The 15,444-nt window shown below is 46.7% G+C and overlaps 1 protein-coding gene and 1 long non-coding RNA gene across 2 annotated transcripts; one reads left to right on the top strand and one right to left on the bottom strand.

Moving 5' to 3' along the window:
* Positions 1-4,281: 4,281 nt before the first annotated feature.
* On the top strand, positions 4,282-5,457 carry LOC120695063 (F-box/LRR-repeat protein At2g43260-like). Its single transcript, XM_039978383.1, has one exon. It carries the CDS (start codon positions 4,282-4,284, stop codon positions 5,455-5,457), a length of 1,176 nt encoding a protein of 391 aa, XP_039834317.1.
* Positions 5,458-6,662: 1,205 nt separating this feature from the next.
* On the bottom strand, positions 6,663-7,786 carry LOC120695900. The gene is made up of 2 exons (XR_005683939.1): positions 7,684-7,786; positions 6,663-7,107 (listed from the first exon to the last, which is right to left on the bottom strand). It is a non-coding gene; the product is annotated as an uncharacterized LOC120695900 (long non-coding RNA).
* Positions 7,787-15,444: the final 7,658 nt, after the last annotated feature.

Below are 15,444 nucleotides of genomic sequence, written 5' to 3'. Positions count from 1 at the left end.
CACAATCACCTGGTGCTTGCCCACAGCCTTCACTCCTCTCTTACCTCCCGGAACTGCCCGCCATGGCCGTGGCCGGCGTGGGGGAAACTGCGGGGAGTGGCGGCTCGTGACCGGCCGCGCCTCCGGCGAGCTCCACCCCTAGATGCGTGCCCGCGCCGGGCCGAGCCCCGGGCAGAAGCTTCATCCGTGCCCTGCATCCGCCGCGCGAGCTCCGCCACGCCGGCCGCTTGAGCTCCATCCCGACCACGCCAATCGTGTGAGCTCCATCTCGTCGTGCCCGCCACGCGAGCTCCTTTATGTCGGCCGTGTGAAGTTTTGGGAAGCGTTACCACCCCGGAGGGCTGCGTCTGCGTGTTTATATTGGGCAGAAACAGCCTCTGCCGTGGCTTACAAGAATGGATCCAAGTCTGTTAAGATAAGCCTGATTCTATCTACAAGATATTTAAACCTTTACATAGCATCTATCTATAACAACAAATCTTAACAACTATTGGCTTATCTCTACTGACTTGGACCCTTTACACAAACGTCTCATGAATGGTTTACATTGACATGCTAACATCCTCCCTCAATCTTAGCCTGGTGATCCAAGGTTGAGATTGCTCTTGAATTCTTCAAATTTGCGAACAGCGAGGGCTTTTTTTAAATCCATCAGCTACTTGATCATTTGTACCAATGAGCCAAACATGTAACAACTTTTGTGCAACTCTTTCACGCACAAAGTGATAGTCAATTTCTATATGCTTTGTGCGTGCATGAAACATTGGGTTTGCCGACAAATACGTTGCTCCAATATTGTCACACCATAGCCTAGCAGCAGGAGGTGATTTAATTCCGAGCTCTCGAAGGAGGGATTGTATCCAAATCATCTCTGCTGTAGCATTTGCCATAGCTTTATATTCAGCCTCTGTGCTCGATCGAGATACGGTGGCTTGCTTCCTTGCACTCCATGAGACAAGGTTACAACCAAAGAAGATAGCAAAGCCCCCTGTAGAACGCATGTCATCTACACAATCTGCCCAATCGGCATATGAGAAACCACTAACAAGAGTAGATGGAGACTTTATTATTCTCAACCCAATGCTCATAGTAGGTTTGAGATATCTCAAAATTCGCTTGACAGCAGTCTAGTGAGCAGAAGTTGGTGCATGGAGGTATTGACACACCTTGTTCACGGCAAAGGAGATGTCTGGCCTTGTCAAGGTTAAGTACTGTAATGCCCCCAACAACACTTCTGTAACGTGTAGCATCTTCTGGACCAAGAGGTGTTCCATCATATACTGACAGCTTCTCAGTGGTTGACATTGGTGTGCTGGCCGGTTTGCAATTTATCATCCCCGTCCTTCTCAAAATATCATTGGAATATTTGCTTTGTGACAATACTATACCATTGTTTATCCAAGGAACCTCAATTCCAAGGAAATAATGTAACTCCCCTAGATCTTTAAGTGCAAATTCAGATTTAAGAGCTTGAAGTAAAACCTTGGTTCCTTCATATTTTGAACTTGCCACTATGATATCATCCACATATATAAGGATAAACATTACCAGATCACCTTTCCTATAGGAGAAGAGAGAAGTGTCACCTTTTGATGGTTTGAAACCCAATTTCTGCAATTTTTCACTAAGAAGATAATACCACGCATGAGGTGCTTGTTTCAACCCATAAAGAGCTTTGTCAAGCTTACAAAGATAATTGGGAAACTTCTTGTCTTGATACACAGGAGGTTGTTCCATATAAACTTCTTCCTCTAGAACACCATGAAGAAACGCATTCTACACATCCAATTGTCGAAGACTCCAACCATTTGACACAGCAATAGAGAGCACAAGCCTGATAGTTGCAGCCTTCACTACTGGACTGAAAGTGTCCTCATAGTCAATCCCATATCTTTGTTTATATCCTTTTGCACAAAGTCTTGCCTTGTACCTATCTATACTTCCATCTGCCTTTCTCTTGATTTTGAAGACCCATTTACAATCTATAATATTCCTCCCTTTCTCAGGAGGTACAAGCCGCCAGGTTTTATTTTTGTGTAAGGCCAGAAACTCAGCATCCATAGCATCCCTCCAATTTGCATCACGTAGGGCTTCCTCTACATTATTGGGTTCCCCATTTGCAGCTAATAAACCATATCTTACTGTTCCATCAGTGAACTGTTTAGGCTTGCGAATACCTGCTTGAAGCCGAGTTCTAACCCATGGAGGAGATGGTACAGTAGTATCAGCAGAATTAGAAGGGGATGTGGACTTGGAGGTACCGGATCCGGGTAAATCCCCCTCGGTAGCTGAGGGAGCTGCATCCGATCCGGAGGGCTCGTGTTGCTCGAGTGGATTTCCTTGTGCTGCCGCCGGACCCAGCGTCGACGGGAGAGGAGATAGGGTGCCATGTGTCAGCGAAGGAGAGGGCGACGGCGAGCGGGGTGTGTGATCCGTTGACGATCCGCCTGAATCTTGGACTGACACTGCAGCGGAATCAGCTCCGTGTTCCGCGCCGGATATTGGCTGCACAAAAACACCATCTGTTTCCGAGTTTTGAGAGTTTTCTTCCTGCAATCTTGAGGCACTATTAGTAGCTTCATTAGGTAGAATATTAGCACTGTTATCATGCATCTGTACACTCCCTAGCGTAGATGAATTTAAAAGATCTTGAGGCAAAAGGAGAAGCTCAGATCTAAGTCGTGCACCAGCATTTGGATTAAGCTTTGAAAAGGGAAATATGCTTTCATCAAATACTACATCACGTGAGATGTATATGCGGCCAGAAGCAATATCTAAGCATTTAAATCCCTTTATGAAGATTACTGTAGCCAAGAAAAGCACACTGCTTAGATCGGAAAGCTAATTTGTGGGAGTTATAGGGTCTCAAATTTGGCCAACAAGCACATCCAAAAACTCTTAGGGAGTTGTAATCGACTTGCATTTTGAGGAGTTTCTCAAGGGGAGTAGAATGATCAATGACTTTGCTAGGAGTTCTATTTATGAGATAGGTGGCGGCTAGAAACGCTTGATCCCAATACTTGAGAGGCATGGACGATTGGGCGAGAAGAGAGAGACCAACTTCAACTATATGCCTATGTTTTCTTTCAGCAGCGCTACTGCGGTGCTGCACGTGGCGACCTGCTTCAGGACGTCCTTTGAGAGGGAGGCGACGAGGTAGTTGAAGACTTGCTGGTCGAGCGCCAGCCATGCCGAATACGCCGGATTGGGCGCCTTCTTGCCGTCGGTGCCGGTGGAGATCTCCTCAGATGGAGCCGGTGAACTGCCGTCGATGAAACCGACGAGCTGTGCTCCTCGAATTGCAGGGAGGACCTGCAACTTCCACAAGGTATAGTTGGACTTGGTGAGCTTTTCAGTCACCGGATGGCCAAAAGTGGATGGGAGCGCGGCACCGGCGGAGCTCGACATGGCAGGAGGTTGGAGATTGGATGAGATTGGTTTAGATGATGGCTCTGATTACCATGTGAAGTTTTGGGAAGCGTTACCACCCCGTAGGGCCGCGCCTGCGCGTTTATATTGGGCAGAAACAGCCTCTGCCGTGGCTTACAAGAATGGATCCAAGTCTGTTAAGATAAGCCTGATTCTATCTACAAGATTTAAACTTTTACATAGCATCTATCTATAACAACAAATCTTAACAACTATTGGCTTATCTCTACTGACTTGGACCCTTTACACAAAAGTCTCATGAATGGTTTACATTGACACGCTAACAGGCCGCTCGAGCTCTACCTCGCACACGCCGGCCGCGAGCTCCGTCCCGCACTCAGGCCCCGAGGAGGAGGCCTCTCTCCTAAAGGGACGCTCGCCTCGTTGGCAATCAGAGCTAGCATTGGGAGATTTTTTTAGACGACCATAGAATAGCAGTACTGCAAATTGAGTGAAAGTAAAGGGGTTGATTGCTAATAATTGCTGGGCCTGTCTTTTTCCTACAAACCCTAGCTAGCTAGTGAGAAAGCCAAGCCCAACGGCAATATATAATTCCCCATCTCTCCCACCGGCCGGCGGCCACTCTCTAAATCTCCATCGGCCGTTTCACTCCTTTCGCGACCACTGCGCCGCCCGCCGCCGCCTGAACAATCGACGGATCGGAGCACGGCGACCACTGACGACCGGACCTGCAGGTAAGCTCGCCTTCCTCCAGCGCGCTGTAGTGTAGCTTCGATTCAGCATCCATCTCCGATCCGTGCACTCTGCTGATTTGTTGGATCGATCCCATGGAACCGTTTGCTTGCTTGTGCCGTCAGATGCAGTAGCTGTGTACCCTGATTCCGGCCGGCGATGGCGCCGACAACCCGGGCGATGCGAGCGCGCGCCGCCGCCAGCGCCGACAGGCTCCCCCCGGACGCGCTGTTCCACACCCTGGTGCGCCTCCCGGCGAGGGACCTCTGCCGCCTCCGCGCCGTCTGCCGCTCGTGGCGCGCCCTCACCTCCGACCCGCTCTTCGTCCGCGCCCACGCCGCCGCGCACCGGGGCCCGCTCCTCGTGGCCAAGTTCCGCGACGACCCGACGGGCGTCTACGTCCTCGACCTCGCCGGCAACGTCCTCAAGCGGATCACCGGCGCCGCGGACGCTGGCCTCCACGTGCTGTGCGCGCGCCTGGACCTGGCCTGCCTCGCCACCGACTGGAACAGGTGCCGGGTGCTCAATCCGGCCACTGGCGCCGTCCAGATCCTGCCGCAGGGCCCGGCGCCGGAGCACAGGCATCGGGTGAACCTGGCCACTCCTTACACCTTCTTCGCTCTCGGTCTGGTCGCCGCCACAGGGGAGTACAAGGTCTTCCGGATGTTCAACCGCCTCGAGCAGGTCTTCGAGGTACTCACCGTCAGCAGGAGCAGCAACACTGGTCAGTCTCAGTCATGCTGGAGAGCAATGCCTAAGCCTAGCTTCTTCATCCAGGCGTTCACTGGTGTCTTAGTCGATGCGGTGATCTACTTCTTGATCAGCAGATCGTATCTTCATGTCTCCCATACTGATGCTCGCGCTCGTCCGGATTACATCATGTCATTTGACCTTGAGAGAGAAGAATGGAGGAGAGGCCTGACAGGGCCTGTGGGTGGCGAGATTATTGCTTCTGGGGAGGGTGTGCTTTCCGACAATTATCGGCTTGATCTAGCTGAGCTGAAAGGGTCTTTGGTTCTAGTATACAAGCGCCTCCAGCAGCTGACATTTGTGATGGAGCTGTGGTTTCTCAACGACTTTGAGAATGGGCTCTGGGAGAAAGAGTATACCATTCAGATTCAGCATCAGTTGGTTGTCACGGCTGCAAATACTTTTTTGAACTATCTGAAAACGGTATTGGTTTTGGATGATGGGAGGTTAGTCATCTATGACGCGCGGGCAGGGCATCTGGTTATAGGGGATCCACGGAGCAGCTATTTTGCGCCAGTAATGGAGACGGCGAGGCCTCTTGATTCTCTTGGTATCTACACAGGAAGCCTGTTGAGTTTACAGTAGTAGCTTTCTTTTGGAGCTGCATGCAGCATGCTGTATGGTTGTTGCAAATGTTATAAGCATGCAAGGGTATTACCTATCAATGCAAGTTTTATCTCTTCATGTTGTAATAATCTGCACTTATTAAGTTGTAGACTGCTGGATGCATCTTGATGCCATTTTCAGATATTTACTTTGTTTGTTTGATTTTCCTGGTAACATATGATTAGTGAAACCATGATCTGGTGCCTCAATGTTCTTGTGATTGAATTAGTTCTGTGTGTGCCAAGCTGACATAAATCTCTCTTTAATTCGGCATGTATCTTAAGAGTGACTTGGCATTATTTTTGGTTTGCTCAGTAAAACGCGTGACATATATCATCTTGCTTTAGGTAACTTTCTTCCACCAAATTGGTATTATTTTGGTTTGCTCGATACAAAATGTTTGTTTAGACTAAGATGGATGTATCATGTATGAGAAGTTGAGGACGAGAGATCCTTGCAGGCACACAGAATGCTGAAGCCACAAGGATGAAATGTAAACATATCTTGTGGTGAGAAGTGACATAGAGAGTGTCATTGTTTAATTTACATTGGAGATTATTGTCAAAAAACATTGTGCTCAGATATATGATGGTTGATGTAGACTGCAATGCGTAGAACAATTTATGTTAGCAGGTTCCAGACATTCACTAGTAGCTACACGGTGAACTTCAGATGGTCGTCTAAGGGCCTTGATCGAAGTCCCCAGCATGTTATGTGTAAGAAGTCCTGTAAACCGATTGAATATATATATATATGCTCCAGAATCCAGATGAAGTCAGGTCGGCCCGAGAAGAATGGTGCAGATGAAGTCCTGCAAACAGCACTGAGCTTGACCATGGCAACAGTAACTGTAACGTGTATGTGTATGATGGTTTTGTTGATTCAGGCAACCTTTCACAATCATGGATTGTCGTCGAGCCTTCTTGTCAAAAGTGGTGCTCTAGACGTCGACCTTTCTATTCACTACTACAGCCACCCCTATCACCGCCGGTTCTAAAAGTACATCACCAACGATTTTGGGTACCATTGGATTTAAGTCGGTGATAGCGGGGCCATCACCGCCGGTTCCAGAACCGTTGGTGATGTGCACCCATCACCGCCGGTTCGTATCTGGAACCGTTGGTGATGGAGACATCAACACCGCCGGTTGAAGACACGAACCGGCGGTGAAGACCTTTTTCCCATCAAAAAAAATATTTTCATATAATAATATTGCATCATTTGTACAACATATATAGTAGATGAGCATCGCTATCCCTCGTGCCTTCTAGCTCTGTACCAGAAACTGGTCTGCTCACACATATAGAGGCCTCATAGGCAGAGTTGTAAACGAACCTACTTGATCTCACTTAGTAATTGCTGAAATCGGCATAAACCATACTGATAAAGTTCTATGTAGATAACAGTGCTAAACATTAAAGAGCAGTACTTGCTGTCAGTGCTAAGTATCACAAAGAAAATATGAAGTGGAATACTCTCTCTATGCGTGCCCTTTCTATCTTATGGACAGACTGAATGCTGGTTTCATTATAGTTGCAATTGCCACTGCTTAATACCTGATCACAATACTTCCTTTTATCTCAATCTAAGCTAGCTGCATCCAGTCTCCGCACCCTCGATTTCATGCAACTGCACATTTTCAAAAAATAAACAAACATAAGTTGTCACATAAATGAACAAGAAAGTCGTTTCAGGTATATACATAGTGAAAAGAACCAAAAAACATGCGAGGAATCATATTTCCAAACAACCAAAAAAAATTATACTTCCTCCATTTAGAAATGGATGACGTTATAGGGTTATAGGCTTCTAGTTTTGTTCGAAAATGCATGATGGTTTGGAGTTTCCAAGAGAAATTTCCACAGCTTTTCCTACTGCGCCCTTAGTCGTAACAAATGAGTCTATTGTTAGCAAACAACAGTGCACAACCATGCATAGTTTTTTATAAGAATAATCGCCATGCTTTCCTTTATAACAACAATGGTAAGGTATCACCACAATTTTTGAAAAAAAGAAGTTCTTCAATCATTACCGTTCTCTCCTCAAATTAACGATATAGTGCTCTAACACTACTGGCATATATATGTTAGGGAATCAAAATGTATATGGGTATCTGATTGAATGCAGAACCATAATTTTCAAAGGTAAATTTCTAGTTCAGTGAAGAGCAATTGAATATGAAACTACCAGTTTCAAGAATCATACCTGTTCGGCAAATAGCTCCTCCAAGACATCAATTATCTGCCTATCTTCTGCAACCACTGCCAATGCCATACCCACGAATTTGAAAGGACATAGTCAATAATTCAAGAATCAGTCAAGGAAAGGCAAGTGACTATACTCACTGGAAATACCAGTGATTGTGGGATTACCTGCGCTGGAGAAATATTGACTCCTAAAAGTTCACTTGGCTCAAGAGCCCTTCTGTGCTCTTGAAAAAAAGAAATTCGAATGAGGCACGCATTGAGCCTTCAAAACCCTTAACTGACCATGTGAAAGGTGTTAAAAAACTGATAATCTAATAGATCACTATGAGCTACTCGCAACATTAAACAATTGATATCATTCTTTCGATACCAGCAGATTCATTGCCCATATGCGATTCATTGCCTAAAAGTTCAATGCTAAATTCAGTTACGTTGTAACAAAGCCTTGCTCATATGCGATTCATTGCCCATATGCGACGAGCGACAGCCCAAATCTATACCTACTGAAGTGAAGGTTCAGAGAGATTGAAGAGGGAGAAACATTCAGAAAAATACCTTGAATTGAAGTGGGAGAATGACTAAATCTTGTACTGCTGGAATCCCTTTGCCGATGGAAGCGGGTTCAGGCAAGGAGGGAATAGCGCAGAGGTAGCGGGTCAGGTCGGAGAGGCCTCCGGCCAGCGAGAAGGGAGCGGCATCCTGGAGCACGGCCCGACAGGGCGTCGTAGGTGAACTACACCTAGGTCGATGTGCGCAACGGCCATGCTGACCGCAGCGGCCTCGCCCAATGCCAGCCGTGCGGCGGCGCGAGGTCCGGGAGGGGGCGGGTGGAGGGAGGAGGAGGGGGTGGAGGGCCGGGCGCTGCCGCCATGGGAGGGCGTGGGAGGAGGGAGGATTAGGCGGAGGGCCAGCCGCCGCTGCCATGGGAGGGCGCGGGACGAGGACGGGGCGGAGGGCCGGCGCCGCCGCCATGGGAGGGCGCGGGAGGAGGAAGGGGAATGGGGAGGAGGGCGGCGCCACGAGGGAGGGAGGTGAGAATGAAAAAAAATACGTGGAGAACACATAACCGTCGGGTCATATTACAACCCGGCGGTGATGTTAATATATCACCGCCGGTTCGTAATACGACCCGGCGGTGATGCTCTCGAGAGCATCACCGCCGGTTCGTAATACGAACGGGCGGTGATATGTTAGCATCACCGCCGGGTCCATTTGGAACCGGCGGTAATAGACTATCACCGCCGGTTCGAAACAAACCGGCGGTGATGGGGCGTTTGCGATGATGTATTCGGTAGTAGTGATTCATGAATCACTTGGACAGTATATACATCATGAACAAACTCTGACTGCTTCCAGGTTTATTTGGAGCTATTAAATTAACTGGTTCCAGCAACAAAAGCACTAATAGAGTAAGTGATACTTTGATAGCCCTCCTCTTAAAATGCTAGGTCAACCTGTGAATACCCCCACCCCCCCGGCGCGTATCATATGTGGCACTGTTCTAAAATGCACCAACCATGACCTGCAACATACACTAATATTGACTATATATATATCGAAAATACAAAACCACATGCACCTGCGGTCACAGGGCTTATCACGTCCGTTGGATGTGGTTCTGTGGGCCTGTGCTGGGCGTGGAGTGGTAGCTGACATGGGACGCTTCGTACGTGGGCATTTTGGGAACAGAGTGTTTGGTACCCCATGGGACCCCTCGTCAATTATTGCCGGTACCTCCTCCTCCGCCTTTCCCCTTCCTCGCTTTCTTCATCCTCCCGTGCAATCGCTGCCTCGTCCTCTCTGCTGGGGAGAAGGCTGCGGCCAGGTCGGCGGGGAGGAGCGGGACGGCGGAGAGCTCCCGTCCCCCCCCCCCCCCGCCGCCAGGACCACGAGCTACTACACTGCTGCCTGGGAACTCGTCGTCGGCGCAGAGGGGAGTGCCAACATGGCTGTGGCAGCTGCGGCGGGGCTGGGGAGCAGTCAGCCGTGGGGAAGGAGAAGGCTGCGGATAGGTCAGCAGGGAGGAGTGGGCGGACTGGGATGGCGGTGAGCTCCCGGTGCGGACTTGATGCGGAAAAGCTCCAATTCACCAGCATCGCACTCCTCCTCGTCCTCCTCCTCTGTTTCTTCTCCGCAGCCACCGCCGTCGCAACCTTGTCGCCCTGCTTCCCCCACCTCGACGCGTCGGTTAGCCCCCTGTCGCAGTTGAGGGGGAGGAGGGAGGGGTGCTGCAGCGGGATGCGGGCGGGGCGGCGCAGCGGCAAGGTCGTTCGTCGCCACTGGCCGCGGGCGGAGGTCGAGGCCGGTGGCGGCGGGGACGGAGGGGATTTGGGATTTGGGTTGGGACCGACGGGATTAGAAGAGAAAGGTCTGGGGAGAGGTAGACTAAGAAGAAAGAGGGTATGGTACATTTTCATTTTTACCCTTCCAACCTCCTGCCGCACCGGACACATCAGGTACCATGCGGGTCCACTCCTTTCCCGAATCTCCACGCGAGTCAGTAGCCTCCTGCGGTCGCGATAAGCCTGACGACCGCAGGGGCATGCGGTATTTTCGCGTCCTATATATATTCACTCTGTTATGTTGCAACCAGCCAATAGTATTTTTCTCTTACACCAAACCAGCACCAGCCACCAGCACAAGTTAGCCAACAGTACTTTTCTCTCATAACAAATCAGCATCAGCCACTAGCCACTGCCAGCCGAACAGTGTGATTATTACAATCCATATTACATTATGCAGTAGTAATATGGATCACTCTACAAAAATACACTAATACGAATATATTTATTCCCTTCTTCCTAGTCTCCATTTGTTGTGCTAAGTCTGACGCAATGGCTGTTTTGCATTCATATCCTCAGCAGGCAATTACATGGCGTTTATTTTATGCTCTCCATAATTTTACGATGACGCATCCCTCCATAGTTTGCAACAGGAGAATGCATGATACACAGCTTGGGTTCGTAAGGTATTTATTTCTCTCAAATGTAATGAGCATATAATTGACTTCAAATTTTAGCTCCTAACTTGGCGGAATTCCTGAATCAGTCCACAAATTTGGGCTGGCCCATCACGCAGCCCTGACCTTATCGGGTCATGGGCATATGTTTGAACCCTACAGTGTTGGAAAATTTTTATTTCAGATGGAACTATGTCTGTATTTGGATTGGTAGTCATATGGTCATTATTCTATCTGATCCTAGTAAAAACATTTGGTTTCAATCTGAACTCCGCAGTGCTATGAAATTTTATACCTGTGTTTGGATGCTTAATACTGTACTATCAGGCCATCCGGCCATCAGTTTGTATTTCTCCAACTGTCCCATTCATAGTGCCTGAACTGCCCAAGAAAAAAAAAAACTTGCAAGAAGAGCAGGGGCAAATGAGCCAGTGAAACTTTTTTTTAGTGGAAATGAGCCAGTGAAACTATTCAGTATGACTGTTGCTTTCAGCTACAGAACCCAAGCACGACAGTACAGTAAGAACGACGACCTTTCCATTCCATTCCACTTCTAATATAATGAAAACATTTGTATGTTTCATGAGTTATAATTTATTATAAAAGGCATTCTAGAAATTTCAAAGCGCATAATTGACAGCCCTTGACAACTTCCCCATAGTCCTGATCATGGGTTGTTGCACAAATCAACAAATCTGACCAGACCCGCTCGAAAAAAAAAACTGAGCCAACCCCAAAAAGATTGCACAATGACTGTTGGGCCATATTTGGTCTAGAAAAATAATGGGCATATTTTAGCCAGATCCAAACCCTAATTTGATGTACTACTATTGACTTCACCATACGAAATTCACCCTATATATTGGGATCCTAACTTGTTATACCATGGATTTGACCATAACCATAACATTACCTTATGGATGATATGCCAGGGGATCATATGGATTATATTTGTTCATACATTCAGTACATTATATGAATTTGTTTTAGGACGAATTATGTGTTTATGAGTTATAAATAATTAAAAAAATGTCATTTTAGAAATTCAGCATGCAAAACAATATAATTCTTTTTTTTATCTAGAAAGCTACAAAAGAAGGATAATTGATAGCCATTTCATAAATTTGCTTGAAAATCACACTACACGAGACCTTTCCCTCTATTTTTTCACAAAAAAATTGTTTGACACACCTCAGGCCAAATTACAAGCGCCAAGCTCACCCCTTTCATCCCAAAGACACCCCTTCGCCATTTCCCGCAGTGCCAAAACAATCTCTCGCCCACATCCCTCCCTCCATCGTCGCCCCCCATCCCTCTCTCCGCCGGCACCTCCATCCTCGGCCACCTCCACCAATCGCCATCCTCAAATCACCTGCTGTTGCAGCACCATCGAGCTATGCCCACACCTTCCTGAGCGCTTCTGGATGCCATTTTCATACTCATATGGCTTGAAATAATTTTGAAGGCAGCAGCAAACTTCAATTATATTGAGTACTGGTATTGCTCAAAAACAGTGAATAACGTCGCTGCTGTCCTATCTATAAAAATGGAAAGGGAAAGATACGAAATACTAGCATTGTTAACTTATATTTCTGACTGGAGAAACTAATATTTTAGTATAAATATTATATGAACCAGTAAGCTGCCAATAGTGACTTTTGTGAGTGTATATTTCACCATACTACTATACATATACATTTCCAACATACATACTATTATTTCACTATTATTTAAGCAATATGTAAATAATTTTGTGATAGATTAAGTTAGAGTTACATTAGTAAATACTAGTATGGTGAAATAATATGGTTTTACGGCAGTGAATTCAAGTGGCACTAGAAGAATATGGTTTTAGACAGCTCTGTCAAATAGGAAATGGTTGCAGATAGATTAATTAGCCTTATTACTAGAACCGCTTGATAGCCTAATCTGCGGGGACAGCACGACCTGGTCTCCCGTGCGTAGATCTAGTCGATCAGGTTCTCTCCGTGGCTGCTGGCGATAGCGTTAGGTCGCCACTTGAGGAGGTGGTACCATTGCATATATAGTGAAAGGTGCTCAATCGGATGGCCAGGGATGAGGATGCGAGTGGATTTGAAGCTGCGAATATGGCCGGGACGGTCGCAAAAAGAATGTGGCCGGAACGGTATCGTCGTCTGCGGCGAATGAACCACAATCAAGTTTGGGCTTTGGATTTGTGATGGTCAACGAGGAAACAGGAGCAATTCCGGGCTTTGGCGTGTCACCCGGAACCGAGCCAATAGAAATCTCATGTGGTTTGGCTAACAAGCCGAGCCAGGGTGGGACTGTGTGAGAAGGTTGAGTGGGCGCGGTTGGTTCGCTGGGCTTGATCTGGTCACAGAATTAGTTATTCTGTGGCCGGCTACAGAGAGAAAGACGTATATTTACCTAATATGCTATGTATAGAGTAAAGTTCTAATTAATGAAAGCTATATATTTTAAAAACTGCTTATATGTGCTAAATATTTATATATACGTTTATATATATGATGAGCATAGAACCAGTTCGGTGTACAAATCAATTATTGCATGCATGTAAACTATTGTACCCGGACTCACACTCTATAAGTATTAGTACATCAGGTACCCATGCTAGCTAGTGTGTTAATTAATGCTTGCTGGGGCATGCAGGCACATGAACAAGTAATGCAGGTAAAGATCATGCTTCCTTCGTGCAATAATTCCCATCTCCTCCGTCATGTCTACTTGGCCCGGCCCCAATCCGCTCGGGAGCTCCCAATCAAAGTGATACAGGAAGATAATTTAAACTTGGATACTGATAATAATTTAAATAACCCCATATCATTTTAAAATTGCCCATGAAATATTAGCTAAAGATATCCTACCCCTTTATTAGATAACCATTATCATTATGAAAAATTATCAAAAAGTACTACCTTTTAAAACTAACCCATCACTGCCTTTGAAAGAAGATTAAACCAGACAACTCATGTATTTTAAGCCACAAAGACAAAAAAAATCTAAAACAAAGGAGGATTGATTTAATACAATAATGAAAAAATACCACTCTTAGGATATAGAAATTCCCACACTAATTAAAGAAAAGAAATAAAATTATCAACCACCGTCATCATGTAAAATTTAAACAAAATATCTCCTATTTTGAAAAATCGCCCACCACTATCATTAAGAAAAAATAGCTCAAATACCCCAACCTACACACTGACATTTTGTAAAATCAACTCAAAATACTCATATACACATTTCAAATCATTCCATCAATACCATTGAAGAAAAATTACGTCAAACAACTCATATATATTTTACAATAATCCATCATTGCTATTCCTTATAAAATTTTAGCGAAACGAATGTAAAAGCAGACAAAATCAAACAAAGGATGATTGATCTATTACATCATTATGAAAGAAAATTGTTTTCTCAAAGAAGAAGTAGAAAATACTGACATAAGATATTAGCTCACCATCTTATACGACGTAGAAGGCGAATTAGCTAACGCTATTTGCGTATGCCATAGCTGTAACATCCCATATTTTTACCTATATTGAAAATGATGACTTTTTTTAATTTTTTTTGCCTATATTGAAAATGCCGATTTTTCAAAATTTTGGAACTTTTTACGCAAACTCTATAGTTACCTAAGTTGAAAGAAATATTAATTGGCAAACCCATTTTTTGTTTGAAAAATAAACCTCGATTGCCAAAACCAGTTGCTTAGTTGCCTTTTTGGATTTACTTGGAAGTTGTTAGTGTTCTAGGATTTTCAATTTCTTGGACCACATTTGAACTATATCAAATTTGGTCAAATATTTTACAAATTAATTCAAATAAAGTTTAAACAAAAAACTAACCCTTCCCCAGCCTTGGCCCGAATCCGGCTGGCCCAACCTGGGCCGGCCGTGGCCATTCAGCCCAGACGCCACACCGGCTGCGTGCCTCAGCACCGATAGGCGGGCCTCGCTTGTTAGCCGAACTGACGTTGCCACTGCTCTATCGCATCCGCGCACTGTCCGCCTGCAGCCGCTAACCCATGGACCCCACCGGATGTCGTTACCTCAAGTCACTGACTTGTGGACCTGCCATCGGGTCCTATTCTTCCCCTTCCTCCAGCCGAGCAGCTATCCCCGCCTCCCCTCTCACCCGCGCCCCGCACCTGCGCACCGTCCCATCGCGCGCCACATCGCCATCCCAGCTAACGAGGATCACTAAGACCCTGTTCCATCCATCATTGCGTGCTGCCCAGCCAGGCATGTAGCTGATACAGCGCCATGAATCCCGCCGAGAAAGAAGACGGGTGTTGTACCATGCGACTCGCCGCTCGCTGCCAGGCCCGCCAAGCTCGCGGCAATGGTCATCAACTCATCACGCGGAATTGGCATTCACCTGCGCAGTCGGTCAGCACCGTTGGATGCACATCACGTCCCTCTCCTGGCTGAGGAAGCTTCGCAAACCACCAAGGACGGCCGGATGGAGTTGAGCCACCGCACCTATAAAACCACCTAGCTGTCGCCGCATCCCTGGCCCCTTAGTGTAGGGAAACGGGCACCGAAAAACAAAATTTTCTACCCATACCCAGGAACTACTGCTATTATAGGTCACGGGATTATTACTAGACGTGCGGGTGCGGAACTTTTGTAGCGCGTCAGTGGTATAGTGCAGATGGAAGCCGGCAGTGCAGTTACGAGAACCTCCTCACGTGCGGCTCGTCCTTGTGCAGCAGATGCGGCACCTCCAAGGTATCCACATGTACGGGAAGAAGCGTCGCGCTCCGGACTACTAGATCCGCGAGAGCGACCT

Source organism: Panicum virgatum, chromosome 2K, assembly GCF_016808335.1.
Source record: "Panicum virgatum strain AP13 chromosome 2K, P.virgatum_v5, whole genome shotgun sequence".
Classification (NCBI taxonomy): domain Eukaryota; kingdom Viridiplantae; phylum Streptophyta; class Magnoliopsida; order Poales; family Poaceae; genus Panicum; species Panicum virgatum.
This window is presented reverse-complemented; position numbering and strand designations above follow the sequence as displayed.

What these genes read in the sequence shown, in the direction of transcription:
- LOC120695063 (XM_039978383.1), top strand. Translation starts at nt 4,282, where the DNA reads ATGGCGCCGACAACCCGGGCGATGCGAGCGCGCGCCGCCGCCAGCGCC.